Below are 19,553 nucleotides of genomic sequence, written 5' to 3' on the forward strand. Positions count from 1 at the left end.
GAGATAACGGGCATCCTTTAATCTGAAAATGACCCGACACGGGCCGTGTTTTGGCATACAAACGCCTGCCTCAGGGGTCAGAATGGTTCTTATGTGTATAATATGGAATAATGGAAATGAACCACGAAGTTAGGGCATATTGCCCACTACATTGTGATTGTCCGTTTAATCAAACAGAACGCCTTTTGGCGGTATTTTCACAGATGGTGTTCTGGTTGATTAAACGGATAATCACAACATAGTGGGCAACATGCCCTAACTTCGTGGTTCATTTCCATTATTCCATATTATACACATAAGAACCATTCTGACCCCTGAGGAAGGCATTTGTAAGCCGAAACACGGCCCGTGTTGGGTCATTTTCAGATTAAAGGACGACCGTTATCTCTATCCTGAAGGCCCAGTGTTGCTTTTCTGTTCCATGCCTGTAGCAATGCACATTTGAAAGAAAACATCTATTAAGGGTTTTAATTTGGGGGTGGGGAAGTTGTTTTCGTTTGCTATTTTTTGGATTTCTAGCTCAATCAGACCAAGCTTCTATTGAGGCTATGGTGCCATGGGCCTTTAGCTACAACTGTCTGGACATTTTCTTCCTTATTTTAACCCGCACTTTCTTTTTACATAGGCAATTCATCACGATCTTGATACAAAAGTAGAAATAACACCAGTTTTCAGTTCAGATCCACAGACCTTTGCACCTTTTGAAATTTGGCATGTAGGTGGCACTGCCAAATAATTGTTGGGAGCCCTTTCCACTAGGGGGTTTAGTACATCTCTTCTCAGCATCCCTAGCTATGACTGGTTTAGGAAGCAGAAGCAGGGTTAGGAGACAAGCTTAGAACTCCTGTATGACAGGGTAAAGCCAATACATCAACACTAGAATATTAAGATATTAGTCACTGCTCCTCAACATGCATAGATATAGTGTGATCAAGAAATCAGATCTGACATAAAATTCCAAAATACTTTAATAGGAACTGATATTGCATGATACCTGTTTGCCATTGTGGGTGACTGATGACAGGATAGTTCTCAATGTCTTGAATCCCATTGCAATGTCAAGTAGATGAGCAGCAAAGAAAAAGTTGTTGTAATGACCGAGGATTGACATTGTCATATACCAGGCTAAGTAGAGAAAAGACTGCAAAAAACAAAAAACACAGGAAACAAAAACAAACAAAATACACTAGCAAACTACAAAAATAAAGAATAACTAGTTTTCAAAGCCGCTACTTTAAATGTACATACCAATGTACATACCAATATTCAAACAAGTTACCAACCAGATGGTAAAAATATAAATGGATTATCCATACATTTTCAGTGCTACTATTACTTATTTTTTCTATAACACTATAACATAGTGCTCAACAGATACATATACGAGGCACTTCATGCTACACAGAGTTTACTGCCTATTCATGACAAACAGTACAAATAAGAGATTAGAGAGTTTAATTTATTAAGGGGAAAGATTAAAAACAATGGACCTGATATTCAAAATGATTTAAACGGCCAAGAGAGGCTCCTGGCCATTTGAATTGCCTGTCTGAGGTGAACTGTAGAGGAGGAGTGGCCTAATAGTACAGCAGACCTTGATCCCAGCTTCCTGGGTTCAATTCCCACTGAAGCGCCTTGTGACATTGGGCAAGTCACCTAAACCCTCCATTGCCTCAGGTACAAAAAACAAGATTGTGAGCCCTCTAGGGACAGAGATAGAACCTGCTTATAACTGGATTGTAAGCCACACTGAACATGAACTCTGTTTGGGATAATGTGGGATACAAATGTCATTATAAATAAATAAAAACTGGGCATTTTTAGTGGTACTTAACCAGCAAGTATGGCTGAAAATGCCCAGTTAGTAACTGTCATTAAACACCTAGCCACCCGCCTGGGGTTGCCCACAGCCACTTACAGGGTGTATCCCCAGCACAGCTCAGGATAGCCTGCACCTGCACCGACTGGGTCACAACCATCTCTGGGCAAGTCTCCAACTCTCAAATTATCCCCAGTGATTTCTAGGTTACTGGAGCCACACTTCCAGTGGTCCCACAGTTCCCAGAAAGCACTCACAGACCCAACATACAAACCACCAGGATTCTTTATCAGTCCAGACAGAGAAGCAATAAACTAAATATTGTTTATTGTCTTTTAAAAATCGAACAGTGGAACAAAATAGTGGAAATAGCAAACAATAACAGGTAACTGAAATATGGATCAATTATAACACTAACATACTGCTTCTTGCTTCCTGTTTGTGTCAAACTAAAGAAAAAGCACTCAGTTCTCAGTAACACCGTCTGCTGGCCAAATAGGAGAAATACACTTTAGGATATAATCAATGCAGGAAAATATCCAATACATTTTACAGAGTTAAACACGCTGTCTGTTCACAGTGGCCAAGCCAAAAATGGCTATTTTTGGGATGTTTCGGGGCTTCCTGAACAAAGGCCAATTTTCAGCTAAGATAACCGCACAAATAGGACTATATAAAATGCAGTCCTTCATAGCCAGTTAAGTGTTGGATATCGCACTTAACCGGTTATGCTTTTGCCAACTCCATATACCCATAAATTCAATGTCAGAGCCTGGAAATGGCCCAGCATTGAATGTCCCAAGATAATGCCGGTGGTGGTCCAAAAAACACTGACTGCTGCTAGTCAAATATCAGGCACAATATGGGTATTAAGATTTACAAACAGTCTCAAGAAGGTAGGCTTTTAGCCTGGATTTGAGTAAGACTAGAATACTGATATACTACTATGTTAAGCTACTTACAGCTGCAAGCTGAATTAACTGTGGATATTCAACACTGGGCCATGACTGGGCTCCATGATTGAACATATGGGTATGTGTGGTCACCCAGAAGTTAACCTGGCACTGGCCGATATTCAGGCTGGTGCCCGGGTTGCTCAGTGGATAAAGTTACCACAGCTTTTTTGCTGTCCTAACTTTTCCGCTTACTTATCCTGTTAGTGGAATGAATATTGCTGCTAACCAGTTAACTATTGTCTCTGCCCAAGTTCCACCCACGGACTACCAGACAGTGCAGGGGTGGCTAGTGATGATATTCAGCAGCACTGTCCAGTTAAATGCTGCTGAATATCTGCAGATAGTCCCACATAAGCAATTTAACCAGGCATGATGTTTTCCTATCCGGCTAAATCACTTTGAATTTAAGGTTATAAGAACGTAAGTGTTGTCGTGCTAGGATAGACCAAAGGTCCATCAAGCCCAGTATCCTGTTTCCAACAGTGGCCAAGCCAGGTCACAAGTACTTAGCAAGTTCCCAAAACAGTACAATACATTTTATGCTGCTTATAAGCAGTGGATTTTCTCCAAGTCCATCTTAATAATGACTCCTAAATTGCCACACAACCTGATACTATTCGTATAAGGGGCCAGGTTTGGGGTGAGGCAAAGGCTGAAAAATTATCCAGATACCAGTGATATGCAGCTGCTATCTGGACAAGTTAGATGTTTATTGTAGGCCTACTGAACAGCACACTTAATCTAGACATACACCCCTTACTATCAACTGCAGCATTTACAGTTATACTCAGATGTTCAGCATTGGATGGTACCCAGATACTATTGCTGAATATCTGGGTACAGAACAGGTGCCAGAGATTATCCAGGAAATACCAATAACTCAGCACCAGTACCTATATATCCATTCGGATAACTTAGGCAGCTATTTTACTATGCACTTAATTTAACTCACATGAAGACTTAGGGCCCTGTTTACGAAGGCACGCTAGTGTTTTTATCATCGCTAGCCGTGTAGACACCCATAGGAATATTATAGGTATCTACACAGTGCACACTAAAAACACTAGCATGCCTTTGGAAAGATTGTAAACAGGGCCTTTAGAAAGATTTTTGTAAAAATATATTTCTTGTCTCAAGCAAGTAAATTCAATCATATCATGTAGTTGAAAAGACAGCCAAGAGGTTCCCCATGGCAGGAAAAATAAACCCCTTTTGGAAAGAGTGCACACTTTTCCCCAACAGTGTGTGCATGCACAAATTAGTGTGTGTATCCTTGAATTATCAGTAAGGAATGCATACTCTTTCTGAAAGAGTACACAAGAATGTATTTTTCAGCACATTTTAATTTGTTAACAACATGGAACAACATGGGGTATGTCATTGACATTTCCTAAGTCCTTGCAAATGACAGCCCGTTTTTACTAGCTACACATATGCCCCCGGATTCTATATAGCATGCCTAGAAATCTGCGCCGAAATCCAGGTGGATTCTATAACAACGTGCCCTTAATTGGCTTAATAAGTTAATTAGCATAACAGCACATAATAAGCAATAAAGAGCACTAATTGGCAAATTAGAATATAGGTGCACAACTCACTATGCGTATTCTGTGATGCACTGAGCATAACTTCTAATGCAAGCAAACAAAAAGTGATGTGGTTATGGGCAGGGAAGTTGGTGTTCTGAAATTTACGCACGTAAGTTATAGAATATGGCCATCTGCACCTAAATCTACATGCTGGGATTTACGCCATGTTTTCATTGGTGTAAATGGATGCATGTAGTTTTAGCCACTGGGAAATCAACTACTTGTACTCCACATACCGCACCTAAATCTAGGAACCACTTATAGAATACGCTTAGGTGAAATTATTATCTGCTTGGATTTTTTAGGCACCATATATAGAATACCCCCCCCCCCCCCAATAGGGCTGCATTCAGTAAATGGACAGTACTACTACTAATCATTTCTATAGCGCTACTAGACATATGGAGCACTATATGCATTATATGCAGGTACTTTCTCTTTCCCTAGAGGGCTCACAATCTAAGTTTTGGTACCTGGGACAATGGAGGGTTAAGTGACTTGCCCTAGATCACAAGGAGATGCAGTGGGAATTGAACCCAGCTCACCAGGATCAAAAGCCCACTGCACTAAACATTAGGCCACTCCTCCACTTTATGGTGCTCAAAATTCAGCGCTGAAAAAAACTGGCACTGAATGGTATTCTATAACAGGTGTTCTGGGATCAGCCCCCTTTATAGAATACAGCGTAGTGTCAGGATCTGTGCCCAACTTTGGGTGTGAGGTTTTACACCAACTGAGACCTGGTGTAAATCTTGGTGCATAAATTAGGCATGGATCCTCGGTATTCAGAAATACTGTGCACATCTTTTGTGAATATCCCTGACACGTCTGTGCCCCTCCCATTGCCATGTCCCCTTTTGAGCTGCACGCTATAAGATTTGTGCATGGATCTTTATAGAATAGAATGTAGCAAGATGTGCTCACAAATCCAAATTGTTGCCAATTAATGCCAATAATTGTTAGCATCTTATTATTGACACTAACTGGCTCCTTAGCCAATTTAGTTGCACGTGCTTTTCAGAATAGCGTGCAAATTTGCAAATGTAAGTTTGCATGCTATTTATAGAATCTAGCCCATTGTGCCACTGAACAAAGGAATAATTTGAAATGTCTAGATTAGACGTTTCTAATTATTCCTGAGATGTTTTACCCAAGACATCTGAATTCTGAGGGTCCTATTTACTATGTTTTTTAAAACCACAACACAAGTCAAAAAAGACAATTCAAAGCATGCAAATGCTTGGAAAACAGACATTATTATGCATAATGAATAATAAAGCTTTTTTTGTAGCCCAAGAATCACTCTTGCTCCTAAACTACCCACCAGGGAGACTCCAGTAAGAATGGGGGAGGGTTAGGCGAGTGAGAGGTTTAGGGAGATTATTTTAGAAAATGGATCATGATAGAAGATCTGGTGACTTATTTTACAAAGGGGATCCAGAATTGTAGACCATGAGGTTATTTTTGAAAACGGGATAAGAGATATTTTGAAAAGGGATTGGGGATATTTTGGAAAGATGATCAAGAAGTTGAGGCCCTGGAAGGTAATATTGAGAAAGGACTGGAAATGAAGAGATCAGGGGGAACTGTTCAAAGGGGAGGGGCCAACTGTAGATCCAGAGGAGGGACATTTTAACAAGGGATTGACAGGTAGGGGGCAAATGTATTGCCATCACAGGCTGATACCATTAAAAGATAATGAGCACTATTTGTGTCCACTGTTTTTGCAATATTCCTGGCTGCTGCAATGCAAACTCCATCATATTCCTGGCTGTATCTCTGAAGTTAGTGCATCCTGCAGTTAACTTTTGCACAGTAAAATAATGCAACAACACCCTAAGTTTTATACTTAAGGAAAAGGAGGGTTGGTCACATGAAGTACCAATGGGAGAAAAGAGATCTGAACCCTGTCTGCGTTCTCAGACTACTGAGATAACCACTAGACTATTCCTGCAGTAGACTACTGCTCCACTCCAGTGTATCAACACAGCAATAGTAGAGGTAGCTGGGAATGATACTTTATCTGCCCAACATCATGGCTCCTTGTTGATAGTAAGGATATTTTGTTTTCTGTAATCTGATGTCATTTTAAAGACTGTTTTGTTTAGACTGAGGTGGTAGCATATTTTGGTTTCCTGCAGAACAGTAAGCAGAACTTACATTGTCGGTGAACACAACTCCTAGTTTCCACATCTGGTATTTCACATCGATGGAATTCAATCTGAAAAAATATTCAAATGGACAGTACAGAATTATTTGGAGTCTTTGTTGCTATAAGCAACGATTATTACATATTGCCAACTATGGAAAATAGAGGAAGTCAAGATAGGGATGCAAAATGTAACTTTGGCAGCTCCTAACAGAGGCCACAGAGCATTGTGGGTATGAACAGTGTGACCTCTTATTTTTGTGTAGGATGGTAATTTACAAAGGGCTACAAAAGCATCAGACTGTTGAGAAATATGCTATCCACAGATAATAAATATTGGTAAAATGGCTCACAGACGCACAATTTCATCCAGTCTCATGCTTGGGTGGTGATTTACCATCTGATTGAAAAAAAAAGATTCAAAGCTGAGAGAAAAAAAAGGACTCCCTCTCCAGATCAGTGAATTAATTCATTGCTAAATTGATAATCACAAATGGAAAATGACACTGTTTTCTACAAAATTACATACATATGTTGGACATCAGCTCAAATAATAACCCGTTGCACTTGAATGAATAGATATTATTTTTCTCTATGTGTGTTTACAATAGCATTAAGCGTTATTTTGTACTCATTTCACTAATGTTAATAAAATATATAATTTTGTACAGCTGAGTTTGATTTTAAAAGAAAAATCTTTTATGAGTATTGTATGAAAATGATTTACAATTTAACAGCCCAGAATGTAATAAGAATGAGAAATGAAATAGGCTCTTTCCCTCATAATGAGAATTATAAGCATCACTGATTTAAGCATAATGAAATGTGGCTTTAATCCCACACTGTTTAGTAAATAATTGTCTAATCTTATAGGCATAAGTATAGCCAGGGATATCTGAAAATACCGATGAAGTAGTTCTTTCTCCTTTTCTTTCACATAGATATATGCTCTCTTTATTTCTCCCTGGGCCTCATTTAATAACGTGTGTTATGATACTCGCACACAGTAACATCGTTATCATGCAATATTAGTAATGGATCCCACTGAATAAAATGAGAACTGATCTAAGTCAACATGTGTTAATGATGTTACTGTGTGCTGACAAACAAGAAAACAGTAGAGTAATGGACCAAACAAGAAAAGAGTTTGTGACTGTGTGCTCAAACAGATCCACAGGCAAGCAGAGAACTCGAATGCCCCATGGGAGAACACGGGTATAGGAGAAAGTGGGATGTTTGACCACGGAAATACAAAACCTGGAGAAATAGATCTTAAAAACACTTGTTTATTGACTCTTTTCATCAATAAACAAGTGTTTTTAAGATCTATTTCTCCAGGTTTTGTATTTCCGTGGTCAAACCACTTTCTCCTATACATGTGACCGTATGCTGACACCATAATGCCCTTTAGTCAATGAAGCTTTTTACAACTTGATTCTAAGTTCACTTAGTACTCTTGATATTAAACTTGAACCCTGGATGAACACATTGGGGTTGATATTCAAAAGATTTACATGTTTTAAAACATGTTTTAGCTCAGTAAATCTTAGTCATTCAGTTCCTCCTCACTCACTCCAGCACCCTTGATTTACCTCCTAAATTAGTGTGTGGAAAATCAATACTGCAGAAATATATGTACACAAGACAAGGACAGCATCAGGGCCTTTTACAGTTAGCAAGGTAGCATGATATTTGGTGCTTACTATGGAAGGAGGCAAGAAAAAGGTGGATAATGGAGGAGTTAAGGGCATGGAAAGCACCCTGCAGTTACATCATGGTAACAGGTTATTTGGTAGCTTGACTCCAGGAATAGTACTGTAAGATTAATAAATCAAAGGTGCTATTTCGAACTAGAGTGACAATAGGGCACAGGCATCAGGGTATTGATCTTGACCCCCCCCCCACTAGCTACCAGGGTCCCTTGGTAAGAGGGGGGGGGGGTGTCAGAGGATAGGAGAGTTTGGTTGAAATGTCAGCAAATGCGATGAGTGGAGGGCTTTCATGCAAATTTCAGGGGGGTTTGGTTGATGTTGGGGGATCTGGGGGATGGAAGGGCTTTCTTGCAGATGTCACTGGGAGTATCAGGGGTGGTGGGTTTGGTTGAAGATGCCGGGAGATTCTGGGGAGAAGCTTCTTGCTGATGTCATGGGGATGGCGTTCTTTTTCTAGCTGAAGCAGCCCCTTAGTGCATTGCTTATAGCGCAGATACAACTATCTTATCAGGAAGGATATAAGGAATGACTGTTACTCTGATGCTGCAGAGGAGTGAGGTATTACTTTATTGTACTTTAAAGTTTGAAATTAGTTTCTCATGTAATTGGTTAAAAGCTACAATAAAGATTGAAATACAAAAAAATAAAAATAAGTAAACTTTTTAATGAACTTAATATCACTAATTGCTGAGAGAAATTTTGATCATGGTGACCACTATTATAATAAGGAGGTGGAAACTTGTTTTGAAGGGAACTGTCACAAAATGCCTAGCCACCCACCTGGGGTTACCCCGAGGAAACTTAGAGGGTCTATCCTCAGCAGAGCTCAGGTCCGCCTGCACCTGCCACTGATGCTGTACACTAGCACCCTCCTCCCACTGACTGGGTCACATCCGCCTCTGGACGAGTCTCCTGCTCTCAAATTATCCCCTGTGATTTCTAGGTTACTGGGGCCACACTCCCAGTGGCCCCACAGTTCCCAGAAAGCACTCTCAGACCCAACACACAAACCACCAGGATTCTTTTTTCAGTCTAGACAAAGAGGCAATAAACTAAATTGTTTATTGTCTGGAAAATTGAACAGTGTAACATAAAAAGTGCAATCAGCAAACAATAGCAGGTATCTAAAATGTGGATCAATTATAACACTAACTAAACATTTGTTTACTTTCTAAAAAGTACCTGGGAAGATCGGGACATATAGCTGCTCAAAAGTTATCAAATGTAATTGTTTACAGGGCCTTACAAAGAGATCTGTCTCTTTCTTCTTCCTGGCTAAGACTGGAGCAAAAGCCAATATTCTCCAAATGAAAATGAGCTCCTGGGCTAATCAGAGCCAAGAACAAGAAAATGTCAAAAATATACTGCTTCTTGCTTCCTGTTTGAGTGCTAAAACTAAAGAAAAGAACATTAATTTCTCTGTAACAGCTTTACAGCAAACAAACACCACCTGCTGGCCAAATAGGAGAAATGCACTTCAGGAAATAATTAATGCAAGAAAATATTCAATACATTTTACAGGCTTAAAACACACAGTTTCTTCATAGGAACTTTTCGAGGGTTTGAAACCCTGGGCAAAATTAAAATCCTTCTCTTTGGCTTCTTGTCTCCCCAGTCAAATGACCTGCATAGGAAGGGAGAGCACATTCAGACCGAAAACTCTAGCCATCTAATTCCAAGCAGTTATAGATGACAGAGACACCTGGCTACCTAGTCAGATGGTCTGTAAGGAAAATCTAGGGGCACTAGCAGTGACAATAGCTGCTTAAGCTATACACTGTGAAGAGGATCATGAGAATGGGGAACCTGCTGCAGCCACTCCTAAGGCTAAAAAGTATAGGAGAAGGTTAGCATTGTTGTATATTTCCAGCAGGGTGACCATGGCCACCCATTTTCTACACAGATTCCTGGAGCAATTCCTGAGACTGAAGAAACAAGAATAATTTACAGCTATAAGACTCCTGGGGATCAACACCTTGAACTAGAACCAAGTTACCTAAGCACTGCTGAGGAGCCTCATAATCCCTGAGTCTTTCAACACATCTAACAAAGGCTGTAAGTAACAATTAACTTTGATACTACTTGTTACTACTTGCTACACTATTATAAAGGAGAGTAAGGGAGAGGCTATTCACATATTTCAGTGGTTGCCAACCCTTTTCATGTAAAGGGCTGCAAAGTGGACACGAGAAAGCTCCTCTAGGAATTTGTTCAAATATTCTCATCCACAGGCTTATTTATACTTTCAAAGAATTATAATAGATTAGTTATACATGACATCTCTTTCTAAATCTCTGCTGGCTCTTCTCCATTAAGTATGCTTGTCTATATGACAAGTAATTTTGTTCTTAGCAATAGCTTCTAACATTTTACCTGGCTACAACGTAAGGCACAATGGTCTGTAACTATCTAAACCTTCTCCTAGCCTCATATTTGAATTATTAGTTGCAGATGCCAATGGTAGGTCCATAATTTTATATGGTAAGAATGCCTTTTTGGCTTTAATAGCTTGGCAGAGTTTAAAAAGGGGTTGGACGGTTTCCTAAAGGACAAGTCCATAGACTGCTACTAAATGGACTTGGGAAAAATCCACAATTTCGGGAATAACTTGTATACAATGTTTGTACGTTTAGGTAGCTTGCCAGGTGCCCTTGACCTGGATTGGCTGCTGTCGGGGACAGGATGCTGGGCTCGATGGACCTTTGGTCTTTTCCCAGTATAGCATTACTTATGTACTTCACAGTACTGTTTAACTACATTCGGCCAAATTCTATATATGGTGCCTTAATTTGTGCGCTAATATGGCTGCATCTTTAAATTGTGTGCACTACTTAATTAACAAACCAATCAGCACCATTAATTGGTGGTTAACCAATTAGCGGCACTAATTGGCTGTAACAATGTGCGCCAAACTTCTAATGCATGGAGGCAAAAGGGAGCGTGGTTATGGGTGAGGAATGGGTGTTTCATGGGCATTCCAAAATTTAGGCGCCTAGTTATAGAATATGGTCCAGTGCACCTAAATATATGTGCTGCGATTTACAGCAGGTTTTCGTTGGTGTAAATGGATGTATGCAGATATCGGCGCTGAAATATCAACTAAGCAGTGGGGGTGCAGTGTGGGACATGGATTCTGTGCATCTATCTTTGTTTCCTTGACATGCCATGGTCCTGTCACCACCCCTACCCCTATCTAGGAACCTAACTTTAGAAGCCTTGTACCTTTATTTAGGTGATTCAAGGTTTTGTTTTGTTTTGTTGTTTTTTAAACTAGATAAATGTAGCTAACTCTTCAAGTAAGGCTCCTAGGTCTTTTGAAAAACTGCCTGAATAACAGGAGAGATTGAGGAAAAAAAACAATATTCATGTGACCTTGTCAAAACCACAAGGGGAGAAGGGAGCATGTAAATTGATCCTAAGGTTTTGTACATATGAAATAAGTGATCAGATAGTGTACATTCTCAGGTTGGTTTTCAAATGGGACATCTATCACAAAGAACACATGCACATTAGGTTAAGCAGATTTTCAGTGGTGCTACACATCTAGATTATATGTTAAGCATGAAAATACTTTTTTGTAAACCCAGAAATGGTGATATACTTATGGCCTCTAGAAAAAAAAATCCATACTTATATATAAACAATTTACATTTCAGAGCACAAAATGGCTGTCCAACTTTATCCTTCACCATGTTGTCAAACATGAAATCTGCTTACTTAACTGAGTGTGGAGGATAGGGGGAAGCGAAATAAAATGAATAAGGCATCAAACAGTCATGGCACATTATTTTCAAGGCTATATCGCACCTGAGATAGTTTCTATTAACTTAATGTCATTTCAATCTACCTGCTAAAGAGCACAACATGCCATGCATCTATTGGCCTCTGCTTTGATCTTGTTAAGCTTGCATGCAGCTACCAAGCAGAGATAATACAGCTTCCATCAGTGACGACACTGGTTTATTACAACAAAAATATAAATGGGACCTTTATGCCATCAGGCATCAACATCAAGTGTTGGCATCAAAACTGATCAGCAGCAAGGTAATTTGAAGCCCTTGGCACTTTTCATATGGTTAACAAAGCAGATACGAAGGAAGAAATCTTAGATTTGAGAAACCTCATAATTCTATGCTTTCAAAAAACAAACAAACAAACAAAAAAACCAAATTGGTTTAAAAACATGAAAAGCTTCTATTATTATGCTTGGGTGAGAGCTCTGAATTATTTTTTTGACACAAGAAAAGCAAGTTCTGATATCTTTTCTTATTAAACTAATAGAAGGGATCTTCAGATGCTGATTTAGCTAAGGTGTCAACCTTGGTGGCTACCGTGGTGTTGGTACCTGATAAAAACTGGTTGATGAGAATGTACATTAAAAATAAAGATATGACTTTTTTGGGATTTAGAATTCAGATCTTCCCTGAGGTCTCTAGAGAAACTTATAGGAGGCATCAGCAATTTTTATTGCTAAAACCAGAGGTACTTCAGATAGGGGCTACTGTGTAGTTCAGTACCAATTGGTTAAATGTGTCTTTTTTGAGCCTTCTCACCTTACAGCATTTTTAGGAACTAAACATATCACGGGGGTATGATTTCTACCTCATGTTAGGCTCTCTTTATTTTGATTGTTTGTGCTAGAAATCAAACAAAATAAAACATGGAAAAGAAAATAAGATGATACCTTTTTTATTGGACATAACTTAATACATTTCTTGATTAGCTTTCGAAGGTTGCCCTTCTTCGTCAGATCGGAAATAAGCAAATGTGCTAGCTGACAGTGTATATAAGTGAAAACATTCAAGCATTACTATGACAGTCTGACAGGGTGGGAGGATGGGGGTGGGTCGGAGGTATGCATGGGAACATCAAAGCATATCATTGATATTCTAACAGGATGGGTGTGGATAATTGAGGGGTGGGGTGATCAACAGAGAAATACAGCTTTATGGTTTATAATGGGCTAGGAACCCCAGATCCTTGTTAAGTCCTTTCTGTTGGGTGTTAAAATATTCAATCATTCTGACTTCAAAGGTCTTACGTTCTTGTATGGTTTTAATGTTACCTTTCAGGATTCTCACTGTGAAGTCACTGGTACAGTGTCCTGGTCCTGTATAATGTTGACCAACAGGCGTGGGAACCCTACTGGCACCAGTATTGTTCATGTGATGTCTATGTAAATTGAATCTTGTCTTAAGCATCTGGCCTGTTTCTCCAATATAGCATCCTTCGTTACATTTTTTACACTGAATGATATACACCACATTGGAAGATGAGCAAGTGAAAGATCCCTTTATGTTGAATATTTTTCCTTTGTGGGTAACTGTGGGGTCCTGTGAAATATTTTGGCATAGTTTGCAACTGGATAAATTACAGGGACGTGTGCCCTTCTGTTCCTTTTCAGTCTGTGATGGAAGTTTACTTCTGATTAGCTTGTGTTTTAAGTTGGGTGGTTGTCGGAAGGCCAGTACTAGTGGGGATGGGAATATCTCTTTCAGTAATTCATCCTCCTGGAGTATAGGTTGTAGATCTCTTATGATTTTCCTCAGTTTTTCCAGCTCTGTATTGTATGTCACTACAAGGGAAATTCTGTCTGTGGATTTTTTCTCCTTGTACTGTAGCAGATTCTCCCTGGGTGTTTTGAGGGAGGAGGCAATATTCTTGGAGATTATTTTGGGGTTGTAGCCTTTCTGTTTGAAGGATGCACTCAGGCTTTTAAGGTGTCTGTCTCTGTCCCCTGGGTCAGAGCAGATACGGTGGTATCTTGTGGCTTGGCTGTAAATGATGGATCTTTTTGTATGTGAAGGATGGAAGCTGGAGTTGTGGAGGTAGCTGCATCTGTCTGTGGGTTTCTTGTATATAGATGTTTGTATACAGCCATCACTGATTGAGACCGTGGTGTCCAAAAAATTGACTTTTTCTGGGGAGTAGTCAATTTTGAATTATAAACCATAAAGCTGTATTTCTCTGTTGATCACCCCACCCCTCAATTATCCACACCCATCCTGTTAGAATATCAATGATATGCTTTGATGTTCCCATGCATACCTCCGACCCACCCCCATCCTCCCACCCTGTCAGACTGTCATAGTAATGCTTGAATGTTTTCACTTATATACACTGTCAGCTAGCACATTTGCTTATTTCCGATCTGACGAAGAAGGGCAACCTTCGAAAGCTAATCAAGAAATGTATTAAGTTATGTCCAATAAAAAAGGTATCATCTTATTTTCTTTTCCATGTTTTTATTTTGTTTGATTTCTATTGATAACCTTAAGAGTGGACTAACACGGCTACCACACTCCTCTACTTTTGATTGTTTGGGAACCCTCTCTACATGTCAGGTGTATTGCTTTCTTTCATTTCTTTTTTTTTCCTTCAGATCCTCCATTGTCAGTAATCTTGGATCATGCAGAGGTGCATTTTCGAAAGGGATGTCCAAGTTGCGATTTGGACGTCTTTGCAAAACGGCAAAATCTAGGGGTGGGGAAACCTGTATTTTCGAAACAAGATGGTCGTCCATCTTTCGTTTTTAAAATACCGTCAGTGACATCCAAATCTTTAAATTTTGCCATCCCTAGACATGGTTGTTTCTGATTTTCGGCAATTTTTGAAACCAAAGACATTCATGTCACAAACGACCAAATGCAAGCCATTTAGTCATGGAAGGAGTCAGTATTTGTAGTGCACTGGTCACCCTAACATGCCAGGACACCAACTGGGCACCCTAGGAGGCACTGCAGTGGACTTCATAAATTACTCCCAGGTACATATCTCCCTTACCTTCTGTGCTGAGCCCCCTAAAAACCCACTACCCACAACTGTACACCACTACCATAGACCTTACAGGTGAAGGAGGACACCTATATATGGGTACAGTGGGTTTGTGGTGGGTTACGGAGGGCTCACTGTTTCCTCCACAAATGTAACAGGTAGGGGGAGTATGGGCCTGGGTCCGTCTGTCTGAACTGCACTGCAGTACCCACTGAAACTGCTCCAGGGACCTGCATGCGCTGTCATGGACCCGAGTATGACATCTGAGGCTGGAACAACATATTTTGAAAGATGTTTTTCGAGGGTGGAAGGGGGTTAGTGACCACTGGGGGAGTAACAGGAGGTCATCCCCGATTCTCTCCTGTGGTCATCTGGTCATTTCGGGCACCTTTTTCTGCCTTAGTTGTAAGAAAAACAGGTCCGGGTGAAAATGTTCAAGTGTTCATCAGGGACATCCTTGGGTTTTTTTGATTGTCAAGGACGTCCAAGTGTTAGGCACGCCCAAGCCCCACCTTCGCTATGCCTCCGACACGCCCCCTTGAACTTTGACCGTCTTTGCAACGGTCTTTTATAAATAGGCCCAAAATATGCACTTACTTTGACACCCAACCTTGGCAATTTGATATAAAATTACCCTTGAGGAGTATTATCCTCCAGATTATATGGCGCCCAAAATTAGGCACCAAACTTTGCATTCAAATGCAATCTTCCAGGTTAACTGTAGGTCGGTTTCCCCTCTTTTATTTCTAAATGTAAATCAAGAAACCATAAATACCCAAACATACAAATGTGCTATCAGTGCTCAGTGTGTGCTTCCTGTTTTTTGTTTTTAAATATGCTGTGCTCAGTGGAACTTTGCATGCCAATTTAATATATGCGCCCAACTAAATTGGCTCGCAATTCAATTAGTGCTGATAATTGGCACTAATTTGGAATAGAGCGCTATTCTATAACATTGTGCACACAAATACCATAATGCATAACCCAAAAGGGGGCGCTGGTCATGGGAGGAACATGGGTGGCTAAGCGGCATTCCTAAAATGTATGTGTGGTGTTATAGAATACCAGGGCTGTGCACTCAAATTGGGTGCCGAGAATTACACCTGGTTTCATCAGGCATACGTCTTGGCACCCAATGCTATGCTATAATGGGTACTCATCTTTGAGTGCCCATTATAGAATAGTATTGCGCCCATTATTTTCAGTGTTGATTTTTGAGCAACAGTTACTGAATCTAGCCCTATATGTGTAAATGCTTAGAACCCCTCTGCCCGATGTGCAGCAGCGGCCACGAAAGCAAATAGAATATTAGGAATTATTAGGAAAGGAAGGGAAAACAAAAATGCGAATGTTATAATGTCTCTATATTGTTCCATGGTGCGACTGCACCTCGAATACTGTGTGCGATTCTGGTCAACACATCTCAAAAAAGATAAAGTGGAATTAGAAAATGTACAGAGAAAGGCAACAAAAATGATAAAGGGAGGGGGGGACGACTCTCCTATGAGAAAAGGCTAAAGCGGCTAGGGCTCTTCAGCTTGGAGAAGAGACGGCTGAGGGGAAATATGACAGAAGTCTGTAAAATACTGAGTGAAGTGGCAGTGGTAGACATGAATCGCTTGTTTACTCTTTCCAAAAATACAAGGACTAGGAGGCAAGCAATGAAGCTACTAAGTAGCTGAAAATTTAGCAATATTTTCCAGGATAAAATAAATAAAATTAGGTTGTCCATAGTAAAGGCTGATTCTAGCCAATTAGTAAATTTAAATCAACTGGCAAGAGATTCTTATGATCAAATAAATGCCATGCCTGTGGATAAACATTGGGAAAACTTTGAAAGGATAGCTTCCGATTTAGGTCATAGAATTCTTCTTAGATTATCAAAGAAAAGTTACATGTTTGTCATTCCTACTTACTAACCCCCTTCTTTACTAAGCCACATGGCAACTCCGACTCATTAGCATGCCACCAGCCACTAGCACAGCTCAGTAAATGGGGGGAGGGGGAGTAAGAAAGGCTCCAGTACAAGTTCTGCAATGGTTGACTGATTTTGTTAATGTGTTGTTGATAGGAGGTCATTATCCACACTCTATCTGAAATGATCTTAACTCCTTTGCCAAAATCCGCTGGTGGGCATCTGACAAAAGTTCAAAATGACTGTACAGTAGCAAGTATCCCCTGGATGGCAAAACTTAGAGTTTTTTAGTAAATGAACAACTTCAAACATTTTTGGAGACTTTCAACATATTTCATAAAACACAACATGGTTTTAGAACACAACACAATACAAAGACAAGGCTTCTTGTCCTCACTACAAAAATTAGACAGGTTCTTAGTACAGGACAAAAAGCCTTTTTGCTACACTTTGATATATCAGATGTGTTCATGGGCGCCCCGTATAAGAGGCTTGGGGAGGCTAAGCCTCCCCAGCCCAACCATGACCTTCCCCTGGCTGCTGCCCCCACAGACAATCCGGCTTGTTAAATTTTCATGAATTTTGCGAGCCGGTTGTAGAGTGCTTGTCAGATGTAAGCAAAGCAGCTCTGCCATAAACAAAAGCGGTCACTGCTTCCAAGCAATTGCAGCGGTACTCTTAGACTTTACTGTGAGCACTTTTTGATGTGACAGCTGATTGGCTCTGCTGCCTCCCTTTCTTCCAGAGCATCAGTGGGCACTGGGTGGAAGTGATGTTTTCCCTCGCAGCTGCACGAGATCATTAAGAGCACATGAGAAAAAGCAGTCTATAGCTGCACGAATTTAAGTGCTAGTAAGCAAAACAAAAAAAAAATGTGCCATGAAGCTAGGCATGCAAGAAGCTACAAGTAGGATCATGGAAAGCTAAGCCGTTCTTACAAAAGTGAGTGCAGTACCTTTCAAAGAAACTTGAAAGCTGTGGAGTGCCGAGAATGTTGCTAACCAACATGGCTTCTGCATTTTCTAGCCTTGTAAAATTCTGGGATGCACTTTTAGAGCCATATGTCAGCGGCAGGTCAGAATAACCACAAGAAACAGTTTATAGCTGTGGATAAAGTCGTGTGAAATCCTACACCTCAGAGTCTGTATCTGCAAGCAAATGCTCCAGTTTTGTATAAGGAGGGACTGAGCCGGCTCCCTGTCTCTCTGTTCCTACCATGTGCCTCAATTGCTGCTTCAATAGTGCTGAAACAGCCAATTTCTGAGCAAGCAGCACCTTATCAGATCTGAGATCTCTGCTTTAGCTTCCGACTAAAGCAGCTCTCAATACTAGTGCAGGGGGTAACGATACGAGGGCCGCTTGATAACAGTGATCATAATATGATCGGTTTTGATATTGGCATTGAAGGAAGTGAAACTAGGAAATCAAGTACGCTAGCGTTTAACTATAGAAAAGGTGATTACGACAAAATGAGAAAAATGGTGAAAAAAAGACTGAAAGGAGCAGCTCGCAGAGTAAAAAACTTGCATCAGGCGTGGATGCTGTTTAAAAACGCCATCCTGGAGGTTCAGGACAAATATATTCCACGTATTAGAAAAAAGGGAAAAAAGACTAAACGTCAGCCGGCGTGGCTAAACAGTAAGATAAAGGAAATCATTAGAGCCAAAAAACAATCCTTCAGAAAGTGGAGAAGAGAACCAACTGAAAGTAACAGGATAGATCATAAGGAATGCCAAGCCAAATGCAAAGCGGAGATAAGGAGGGCAAAAAAGGACTTTGAGAAGAAATTAGCGTTGGAAGCAAAAATACATAGTAAAAACTTTTTAGATACATTAAAAGCAGGAAACCGGCCAAAGAGTCGGTTGGGCCGCTGGACGAAAATGGTGTTAAAGGGGCGATCAAGGAGGACAAAGCCGTAGCGGAGAAATTAAACGAATTCTTTGCTTCGGTCTTCACCGAGGAGGATTTGGGGGGGACACCGGTGCCGGAAAGAATATTTGAAGCGGGGGAATCGGAGAAACTAAACAAATTCTCTGTAACCTTGGAGGATGTAATGGGTCAGTTCAGCAAGCTGAAGAGTAGTAAATCACCGGGACCTGATGGTATTCATCCCAGAGTATTAATAGAACTAAAAAATGAACTTGCGGAGCTACTGTTAGAAATATGCAATCTGTCCCTAAAATCGAGTGTAGTACCGGAAGACTGGAGGGTAGCCAATGTTACTCCGATTTTTAAGAAGGGTTCCAGAGGAGATCCGGGAAATTATAGACCGGTGAGTCTGACGTCGGTGCCGGGCAAGATGGTGGAGGCTATTATTAAGAATAAAATTGCAGAGCATATACAAAAACATGGACTGATGAGACAAAGTCAGCACGGATTTAGTGAAGGGAAGTCTTGCCTCACCAATCTAATGCATTTTTTTGAGGGGGTAAGCAAACATGTGGACAATGGGGAGCCGGTTGATATTGTATATCTGGATTTTCAGAAGGCGTTTGACAAAGTGCCGCACGAAAGACTCCTGAAGAAATTGCAGAGTCATGGAATCGGAGGTAGGGTATTATTATGGATTAAGAACTGGTTGAAAGATAGGAAACAGAGAGTAGGATTGCGTGGCCAGTATTCTCAGTGGAGGAGGGTAG

General features: G+C 40.4%; 1 protein-coding gene across 1 annotated transcript in view; it reads right to left on the reverse strand.

Moving 5' to 3' along the window:
* The window catches only part of RYR2 (ryanodine receptor 2), a 908,577-nt gene that overhangs the window by 64,085 nt on the left and 824,939 nt on the right, over positions 1 to 19,553 (reverse strand). Inside the window, 2 exon segments of the mRNA XM_030194683.1 lie at positions 995 to 1,141; positions 6,525 to 6,585. Of these exon segments, the coding sequence (XP_030050543.1) occupies positions 995 to 1,141; positions 6,525 to 6,585 (208 nt within the window).

Source organism: Microcaecilia unicolor, chromosome 3 (assembly GCF_901765095.1).
Source record: "Microcaecilia unicolor chromosome 3, aMicUni1.1, whole genome shotgun sequence".
Classification (NCBI taxonomy): domain Eukaryota; kingdom Metazoa; phylum Chordata; class Amphibia; order Gymnophiona; family Siphonopidae; genus Microcaecilia; species Microcaecilia unicolor.